General features: G+C 37.8%; 2 protein-coding genes across 3 annotated transcripts; one reads left to right on the top strand and one right to left on the bottom strand.

Moving 5' to 3' along the window:
• Positions 1-183: 183 nt before the first annotated feature.
• Positions 184-2,389, top strand: LOC119984746 (malate dehydrogenase, cytoplasmic-like). Its single transcript, XM_038828834.1, has 7 exons — positions 184-366; positions 731-889; positions 975-1,150; positions 1,221-1,498; positions 1,712-1,847; positions 1,964-2,075; positions 2,178-2,389. The coding sequence occupies exons 1-7, from the start codon at positions 225-227 to the stop codon at positions 2,270-2,272; spliced, it is 1,098 nt and encodes a 365-aa protein (XP_038684762.1). The 5' UTR covers positions 184-224; the 3' UTR covers positions 2,273-2,389.
• Positions 2,390-4,772: 2,383 nt separating this feature from the next.
• LOC119983995 lies at positions 4,773-9,431 on the bottom strand. 2 transcript variants are annotated; one of them, XM_038827736.1, is made up of 2 exons: positions 9,210-9,431; positions 4,773-5,289 (listed from the first exon to the last, which is right to left on the bottom strand). In XM_038827736.1, the coding sequence occupies exons 1-2, from the start codon at positions 9,305-9,307 to the stop codon at positions 5,001-5,003; spliced, it is 387 nt and encodes a 128-aa protein (XP_038683664.1). In that variant the 5' UTR covers positions 9,308-9,431; the 3' UTR covers positions 4,773-5,000. The 2 variants fall into 2 exon arrangements, with proteins under 2 accessions (XP_038683664.1, XP_038683663.1); XM_038827735.1 differs by having other exon boundaries at positions 4,773-5,298; positions 9,210-9,424.
• Positions 9,432-10,034: the final 603 nt, after the last annotated feature.

Below are 10,034 nucleotides of genomic sequence, written 5' to 3' on the forward strand. Positions count from 1 at the left end.
GTTCATCAATTATCTTGGCAACCAAACAGGGGGATTGGTTCTTTTCTTTGTAAGTAGTGTATCTCTCCTTCATATGCTTTAACATGTCTTGTAGGCTTTGTTTTGGCATTTCATTTTTCCCCAAGAGAGGTTTATGTTTATATTCTCTTTTGCCAGTATTCTATATCTTCATACAGATCAAGATTGTCCTTGAGGAAATTTCTGTTATTCTTTCTGATTGAGAAATGGAATACGATTTGCTGCTGCTTCAGAAAACTTTGGTTGTTTTATTTTGTTTAACTTTGTTTTGGAAGATCATCAGGCATATGTGGAGTTTCCTAATTCTAGAAAAAGATCCTGTGATAGTACTAGTAACTGGTGCAACAGGCAAGCTCAATTTATTTCTTCAAAAGTTTTTATTATTTCTACAAAAAGGGATTTCAGAAAATGGAATTTTCATGTTCATCAGTTTATCTTGGTGGAGATATTAAGTGTTCTGATGGGTTCAATTCATTGTTCCTATTTTGTTCAATTCATTGTTCTTAGTTTCTTCACAGTATGCCAAGTACATTTAATTTTCTACTATCTGCAATTGGTTTCTCTTTATACAAAATAATTCTTCAGACTTCTTCTGGTTTCATAAGGTAATCTTTGTCGAGGAGTTTCTATACTAATCAGTACCATAAATCCTCATAGAAGTATTCTGATTTTCTGATAATGAAGCAAGGAATATATGTTGGTTCTGCAACAGGGCAAATAGGATATGCTCTTGTTCCAATGATCGCCAGGGGAATCATGCTAGGTCCTGATCAACCAGTGATTCTGCACATGCTCGACATTGAACCTGCAGCGGAATCCCTGAATGCCTTGAAAATGGAACTGATTGATGCTGCCTTTCCACTTCTCAAAGGTACACGGCTTTGCAATTTCCATCTCCAAGTACGTAGTCTGTTTTGATGTATGATGAAATTCATCATTTGCATGGTTTTCAACAGGTGTTGTTGCTACTACGGATGTTGTTGAAGCTTGTAAAGGTGTCAATATTGCTGTCATGGTTGGTGGATTTCGGCGGAAGGAAGGTATGGAAAGGAAGGATGTGATGGCTAAGAATGTTTCCATCTACAAGGCTCAAGCTTCAGCTCTTGAGAAGCATGCTGCTGCAGATTGTAAGGTGAGAAGAACCCTTCAAAAATGGAACTGTAACTGCCTCTCCTCAATTCTTAAACAATCTTATTTTGCAGGTTCTAGTGGTTGCCAACCCAGCAAACACCAATGCACTTATCTTGAAAGAATTCGCACCTTCGATACCAGAAAAGAACATTACATGTCTTATTCGACTCGATCATAACAGGGCATTGGGCCAGATTGCTGACAAGTTAGATGTTCAAGTGAGCGATGTGAAGAATGTCATCATATGGGGCAATCACTCTTCGACCCAATATCCAGATGTGAATCATGCAACTGTCACCACCAGCAGTGGAGAGAAATCTGTCAGAGAACTCATCGCTGATGATCATTGGTAGGCTACAAGCTGCTTCCTACCCTCTTAATACTCCCATTACATATGGTTTGTTTCATGAAATGATAGCTGCTATATGTTGAAAATATGGCTACTCTGGACAATTGCAATGATCTGGTTTGCTGATACATGGGATATTCTTGGGTTCATCTTATAGGTCATATGGCACAATTTCTTCTGCTACTAATTTCCCTTTTCCATTATTCATCTTAGGTTGAGCAGTGAGTTCATAACGACAGTACAGCAGCGCGGCGCTGCCATAATCAAAGCTCGGAAGCTATCTAGTGCTCTGTCTGCTGCAAGTGCTGCCTGTGATCATATCCATGATTGGGTTCTTGGGACTCCCAAGGTTTGGCATTATTTATTCTCTATAGCCTCTGAGATTGTGGAACTTCATTCATCCTATATCTTGTATTAGAAACTGCTTAAAATTGCCTTGCTTTCTTATCATCTCTGCATTATCAGGGAACATGGGTTTCCATGGGAGTGTACTCTGATGGTTCTTATGGAATCCAACCAGGCCTCATTTATTCTTTCCCTGTTACTTGTGAGAAAGGAAATTGGTCCATTGTGAAAGGTATCTTTTTCCTTTTTGCTCAAAGTGTAATGGAAAATCTTTGCTTCTCAGTTGATGATCATTAGAAAATGATTAAAATCTGGTTGGTTGTTGGGTTGACAGGGCTGAAGATCAATGAGTTCTCAAGAGCAAAGATGGATACAACAGCAGAGGAGCTCGCTGAGGAGAAATCATTGGCTTATTCATGCCTCAATTGAAACTCAACTCATTAAATTCCATATTCCAGCAAAAAAAAATAAAAAATAATAATAAGAGGAGGAATTTGTAATTTACTTTAATTTAGTCAAATAATAAAATTGAATAAGCATTGCTTCTTTGCTGCCTTTGGTCACATATCAGATAGAGTTAACTTGGTATTCAGTATATATAGCTTCTCACATGAAGGACATTGACAACTAGGTTTTTCAAAGAAATTTAGTAAGAGAGAAAAAGCAATAATGATAGGGATCCCAGCGGCAATTGTTATTCTAGTTATTCGAGTTGTTGAGTTGTACATATAGAATTCTATGTGCGTCATATGAGATATGAAGAGCCCACAAATTCACATGGATCATGTGCGTCTAACTCAACAGTCGCTAGGATAACAGATAAATGACTTGAAATGAATGTCTTAGAATAGCCACATGCCACTAAGAAGAAAAAGGAAAAACCACAAATTTTCGTCTCTTCCATATATATATCAATTATATTGCAAACTATTTACTTTTTTTTAGCTACATCACAAATTCCCAGATCGAATTTGCATATCCCAACCATATAAGTAAAATCATTGTACCTCTCACACATGTGACACATTTTTTAGGTCTAAAAATCATTGACAACGATCCACGAAACATAAATATGTGCGAGGGAGTGTCAATACTAATATCCACATCAGATTGATATAACTCAATTGAGTGATATTATAAGTAAGGTTTTTTCACCTTCTCTCACATATATAACGCATTTTTTGAGCCTAAGAACAATTGTTGACTGCCCATGAAAAATAAACTTATGCATATCCGTGTTCTAGAGCATATTATTATGATCTTAGAACATCTCCAATGGTGGCTCTAAGTCACCACTCCAAATTCTTCAATACTAGTTGTTATCAAGTGTTTAGATTGCAATACACCCACAATGATACTCTTGAGCCAACACTCTTTCCTTCCCTCTATATTCTCTCTTTTCCCCCCTCTCTCTCTCTCTTCCAATACACATCAATTGTAATTCACAGAAACCCTGAAACCACAGCTTGTGCATTAAACTCCATTCATTTGATCAAAAAGAAGCTTCAATGAATCATCATCAATACCTTACCAATGTTCATGGTTAAACCCACCAACAAAATCCCATTTTGAAGCAAACATATTTTCGCACGCAGAGATATAACCAAAACCCATCTCACATTATCCTCGAAAAGGGGCTTGTGGTGGTACAGGTGATTCTTCACCTTCTGAAAAACTCTAGTCATTTGTGCTGTAGAGGAAGAAGAAGGGGTTGGAGAGTGGAGAAGAGGAACAAGAGAGGGGATGAAAGGAAGTGAACGTGCCATGATTTTGTGGGTTGAGCGGGTTCCAATCGTGCACTATTGATTTTCTAGAGTGTACTCCAAATAGGGAGTGTGAGCAAATTTACCATAGTTTTTCAAGGGTCATTTTACTCTCACTGCGGATCATTAGTAGTCTAGTACTGTATTTATCAAGAAAGACAGATATAGAGTGCTTTATACCAAGGATACTGTGGACGCTCTTACGTGTCTGGGCTTAGATTTCCAAGCCATGTTGTTCAGTTTTATGGATAACTCAAAAATAAAATATTTTAACTTTGATAAATTCGAGAGAGAGATGCGTGTCCTATTAACCTAAATTTAAAATATAAATTTGGTTTCTTGGGGGAGACAATAATGGAGGGCCTAGCTATTAAAGGGTCTTTCAATGAATCTGTAAAAGTTAGCAGCTTTAGGTACTATGAATTCTTTGGCAAAAAGACACCTAAAGTATACTATACTAGTCTAGTGCATTTAGTTCTCCTCTAGAAGAGAATAGACCCAGCAAATAAAGGAGGTGCAGCTCGTACCAAGAAACTGCAGCTTCTATTTTAATTGACAACACCTAGAAACCCTAAACACAGATAACTCTTCTGTCATGAGTCTCATAGTTTCAATAAACTAGGTAGATCACCCATCTAAAAACAGTACTCCTTACCTAGTACATATTCTATTATGTCTTATTTCCAGATAATGGCGGAAGCTGCTTGTGTAGGTGAAAATGAGACTACTAATCCTTCTTTGAAAGTGGGTTGAAAATTTATGATATCAAGAAAACCTTATAAAAATACTATAGGTTTTGCTGCTAGCTGCTGATGCGTCTGCAGTTTATTTTTAATTATTTGTAGATATTAACTAGGTTGAAATCCATGCAAGTGAAAATGAGGCTTTTAATCCCTTGTCGAAAATGGGTTGAAAGGAGAGACCAATTAGTTCAAATTTACGATCTTAGCGGCATCCATCTTCTCTAAATCAGATATATTCCCCTGGGCTGAAAGTTTATGAGATCAATAAAATCTCATGAAAATATCAATTGATTCGAACTCTCGACCTTAGTGGCATATATCCGCCCTAAACTGGAGATACAAACAGTTCAACTATTGAAGTATTCCTCCATGGTTAATGAGCTGAAAGACAAAAAATAACAAGAGGAGAAGTTTGCAGGAATTAAAGACCTAAAAACTTGTGCCACCGATTGGATTCATAAAAAGTTTTATTTTTATTTACAAAACTCCCTGAAAAACATAGCACGCAAAGAAAGGCTTACAATAGACACACACTTACTAGCATCAAAACGCAGTTGCTTCTTCTTCTTCTTCTTCTTCTTCTTCTTCTTCTTCTTCTTCTTGCCCTTCTTTTGAAGATTTTTTTTTTTGGCTTATATTAATTCCTTTTTTCTAGCACATAACATCCTTGAGAAGCTTGTACCTCCTCGTACCTGACCGAGGAGAAGGTACGCCGCCGCCGGGAATCCTCGTCTTCTCTGCGCTGCCCCAGCCGCTGCCGCTTTCTTGGCGATCGTGATTCTTGATTTTGTCAACCGAATACTCGGATCGCCTACCGACTCCGCCGGGTTCGTGTCCGGTTGTTGATTTCTTGGAAGAGCTCCCGTGTTTGGTACTTCTCTCCTCGCTTTGGCACCAATCGCACACTTCTATTGGCCCAGAAAATTCGCTATAATAGTTGCTGCAGTACCTGATCATAACTTACATATAGTTTTAATTAATCATAATAAAAAAAATCCATGATGATGGGTGGTGGTGGTGGTTGATGAGATGAAGTGGCTTAATTGGTGGTTATGGAGAGAGGGATTCAGTTACAAGTAGCTATCAGAGATTATGATGATGGTGTCATGGTCATGATATATAGTAAAAACAATATAAACATACATGCCTATATGTATATATATATATATGTACATATATGTGCTCATGTGCATAGGATGATGATTATTAGATATATTATCTTATAATCTGTATTTACTGTGTATACTTGCTATTAGTTTACCAGCTGTACACCAGCTGTCTTTGGTCTGTATAAGTAAGATACTTTCTGTATTGCTTTATGACCAGGAATCTCACAAATTTGACACACATCAACACGAGGAGAAGATCCCAAAATACCAGTTGGAGAAGGTGAGTTACCTGAAGGTCTCTGAAAATGAGCAGGGGGAACATAACCTGAGTATCCATGGCTCACAAAAGGTTTTAGTTGGTAATGGACAATTGCTTGACATACATAAAATTGGCACAACCACACTTCACACACCTGTCAAACCATTACGTCTCACTAATGTTTATCATGTTCCTCATCTTTCTTATAATCTTCTCTCCATAAAACGCCTCTGTCAAGACAATAATTGTGTTGTCTATTTTGATGGTTCTCTTTTTTGTGTCAAGGACAAGATCACGGGGATTCCTCTCCTCAAGTGCACCAGTGACAGAGACCTTTACCCAATCAGCTCTCATTTTGTTCAACCTTATGCTTCTGCTCTAGCTGCCACTACTACTCTTGGTACTTCATGGCATCGTCGACTCGGCCATCCCAACTCTGCTGTTCTTGACATTATCCGGCAATCATGCTCTTATTTAGGCATTCCCAAATTTTTGACCCAATGTACTTCATGTTGTTTAGGGAAATCTAAACGTCTCCCTTTTTCATTCAGTTGAACATTGTACTGTTGCCCCTCTAGAGCTTGTTCATTCAGATGTTTGGCAGTCCCCTGTTGCCTCATTTTTGGGATATCGATACTATGTAATTTTTGTGGATGATTTCTCTCGTTACTCTTGGCTTTATTTTATGAAATTCAAGTCTGAAGTTTTTCAATGCTTTCGTGCTTTTCAGCTGCTAGTTGAGAATCTGTTCAGTCGAAAAATTAAAATTTTTCAAAGTGATGGAGGCAAAGAATTTGACAATCATATGTTCCATAATCATTTTACCTCCTCTGGCATTCTTTTTAGAAAATCTTGTCCCCACACCCCTCAACAAAATGGGTTGGCTGAACGGAAACATCGCCATGTCATTGAAATGGCTCGAACATTGCTTATTGATTCAAACCTTCCTCATCAATTTTGGGCAGATGCTGTCTCTACTTCCATCTATCTCATAAATCGGCTTCCTACCCCCCTCCTACAAAATCTATCCCCATTTCACAAGCTCTTTAACACCCAACCAAATTATGCCTTCCTCAAACCCTTTGGTTGTGCATGTTTTCCCAATCTAAGTGCTACTACTTCCCACAAACTATCCCCAAGATCAATACCATGTATTTTCTTGGGATATGCAACCAACTATAAGGGTTATCGATGTTGGGATCCTCTCACTCGTAAAGTCCATATCAGTAGACATGTCATTTTTTATGAAAATGATTTTCCCTATTCTACCTTGGTCTCTTCTCCTTCCTCCAATATCACATCTGAACCACCATGTCTCACCTCAACCTATACCTTTTCCTTCCAGGATCCTCCTCCACAACACATCCCTTTCTCTCCTCCATCAGCCTTACCTCTATCTTCTACAAACTCATCTGTCCAGAACAAGACAATCCCTTCCTCATTGACACATACCACTTCTCCATCTTCTGAACCTCCTTTCCCCCTTCCCATCACCTCAGATTTTCCTACTTCCACATCCTCTGAACCTCAATCTTCACTGCCACCTACCATTTCTTCATCTTCTGGTTCTTCTCTCAATATTCCAGTCACTTCATTCAATTCCTCTCATTCTTCTGTTCATTCCATGATAACTCGTTCCAAGTCTGGTATCTCCAAACCCAAATTCATTCCCTCCCTTGCTGCTACAATTAACACTGTTGAGCCAACTTGTTATAGTCAAGCAATTAAAGATCCTAAGTGGCATCATGCTATGGTTGATGAATTTAATGCCTTACTAGCTAATGACACATGGTCTCTTGTTCCATTTGATGCTACTAAAAATCTTGTGGGCTGTAAGTGGATTTTCCGCATTAAATATAACTCTGATGGTTCCATTGAACGATACAAAGCTCGCTTGGTAGCTCAAGGTTTTCATCAACGTCCTGGCATCGATTTTCATGAAACGTTTAGTCCTGTTGTCAAACCCACTACCATTCGACTTGTTCTCTCTATTGCCTTATCGGCAAATTGGACTATTCGTCAATTAGATGTCAAAAATGCCTTCTTACATGGTCATCTTTCTGAGGATGTTTACATGAAACAACCTCCTGGTTTTCAAAATTCCCAATTTCCAAATCACATTTGTAAATTGCGGAAAGCTCTTTATGGTCTTAAACAAGCTCCTCGAGCTTGGTTTCATCGGTTCAGCACTTTTCTCTTGCGTCATGGCTTTACTTGTAGCAAGTCTGACACTTCTATGTTCATCTTCCGTTCCTCTTCTGATGTGTTGGTTCTACTCTTATATGTTGACGATATTATTTTAACTGGCAATAATCCCATTCTCATTCAAAAATTCATTACCACACTGTCCACTCAATTCTCCATGAAAGATCTTGGTGATCTTCATTTCTTTTTAGGTATTCAAGCCACTCGTAAAGCTGAAGGTATTTTTCTTTGTCAACAAAAATATTTGGCTACGCTTCTGGATCGTTTTTGTTTAGCTTCCGCCAAGGCTGTCAAAACTCCCATGTTTAGCAAGATTCCTCTATCTCTATTGGATGGTGAGTTACTTTGTGAGCCTACTGAATATAGAAGCATGGTTGGAGCTCTTCAATACTTAACCATGACACGGCCTGACATTGCTTATTCAGTTAATCTTGTTTCTCAGTTTATGCATGCTCCGCGGACCGCACATTTGCAGGCAGTCAAAAGGATTTATCGATATCTCAAAGGCACTCAGCATTATGGTTTATTCTTGCGTTCCTTCAAAAATCCTTCTCTCACTGCTTACACTGATGCGGATTGGGCTGGTTGTCAGGACAGTCGACGCTCTACCAGTGGGTATGCTATTTTCTTTGGTCCTAATTTGATTTCTTGGAAAGCGAAGAAGCAACCAACTGTGTCTCGCTCCTCGACTGAGTCTGAATATCGAGCCTTGGCCTATGCAGTGGCTGAAACAATCTGGATACGACATCTTCTATGTGATTTGGGCATTCCCCTTGTATCTCCAGTCAAGGTTTTATGTGATAACATCAGTGCCACTTATCTCACAACCAATCCTATCCTTCATGAACGCACCAAACATATTGATGTTGATTATCACTTTGTTCGTGAGAGGATCTTGCAACGAGACATTCTCGTCCAATATCTTCCGTCTCGGGATCAACTTGCTGACATATTTACCAAGGGACTTGCTTCATCTCGTTTTGAATATCTGCGTTCCAATCTGTCCATTACTCCGCCCTGTCCAGATTGAGGGGGTGTATTAGATATATTATCTTATAATCTGTATTTACTGTGTATACTTGCTATTAGTTTACCAGCTGTACACCAGCTGTCTTTGGTCTGTAGAAGTAAGATACTTTTTGCTATTAGTTTACCAGCTGTACACCAGCTGTCTTTGGTCTGTATAAGTAAGATACTTTCTGTATTGTTCAATTTCAACAAGTCAATATTATACTCAATCTTCAATGATGATGATGATAATGAAATGGATGATGAGGATGAACATACGAATGTTGAAAGCGGTTACGGCATTTGTAGCAGCGGAAGAGCTTGTCAGGGAAACCCACATCGCCGCACATGCAACACACCGTCTGGAGATCCACCATTTCAACTGCAATTCCCTCTCTCTATCTCCCTGATCCCTCTCCCTCTCCCTCTCTAACAAACAGAGAGAATATATATGATGATAAACTGGAAGAAACCCAAGAAAGAGAGAGAACTGCAAAGACAGCCTTGTATATATATAAAAAAGGAAATTATTAAATATTATGTTTGTGTATTTGCAGTCGTTTTCAGGAGCGGAGAGAGAGGGAGGGCGATGTGAACCTTAAAAATCTGGGTTGGTTCAAATGACGGTTGTGTCCCTGGATGGTCAATGTTATTATCGAATGGTAGGTCTGCTGTAAGAAGAAAAAAAATGTCTTGCTGGGAGAAAAAAAAATCATGAATGTGTTTTGATCAGATTTATCAATTTTATTTTATCTTTGTATATAATATTTTAATATAAAAATATTAATAAATTAATAAATTAAATTAATTTCATTTCTTTTCTTTTATGATGGATATTCAAATAAGAGGAATAACAAATCATTTTTGAATTTGGGAGAAGACAAAACCAAAGAGAATGGAAGGTATAATATTTTTTCTTCTATCATGTTTAGATAGATATAAAAAAATGAATGAAATTAAATTAGTTTAGTTTATTAATTTATCTTATTTTTTATGTTAAAGTATTATATATAAAGATAAAATATATTTATAATTTATAATTAATTAAGCATCTTTTTCCTCCAAATTATCTTATTTTGACGAGAAAGTATCTTGATTTATTTA

This window comes from Tripterygium wilfordii, chromosome 18 (genome assembly GCF_013401445.1).
Source record: "Tripterygium wilfordii isolate XIE 37 chromosome 18, ASM1340144v1, whole genome shotgun sequence".
Classification (NCBI taxonomy): domain Eukaryota; kingdom Viridiplantae; phylum Streptophyta; class Magnoliopsida; order Celastrales; family Celastraceae; genus Tripterygium; species Tripterygium wilfordii.

Excerpts from the sequence above, each read along its gene's own strand:
- LOC119983995 (XM_038827735.1), bottom strand. The coding sequence starts at position 9,307 with ATGGTGGATCTCCAGACGGTGTGTTGCATGTGCGGCGATGTGGGTTTC. Across the intron at positions 5,299-9,209 it reads CGTAACCGCTTTCAACATTC|GTACTGCAGCAACTATTATA; the intron begins GTATGTTCATCC and ends AGTTATGATCAG.
- LOC119984746 (XM_038828834.1), top strand. The coding sequence starts at position 225 with ATGGAATACGATTTGCTGCTGCTTCAGAAAACTTTGGTTGTTTTATTT. Across the intron at positions 890-974 it reads TGCCTTTCCACTTCTCAAAG|GTGTTGTTGCTACTACGGAT; the intron begins GTACACGGCTTT and ends GGTTTTCAACAG. Across the intron at positions 1,499-1,711 it reads CTCATCGCTGATGATCATTG|GTTGAGCAGTGAGTTCATAA; the intron begins GTAGGCTACAAG and ends TATTCATCTTAG.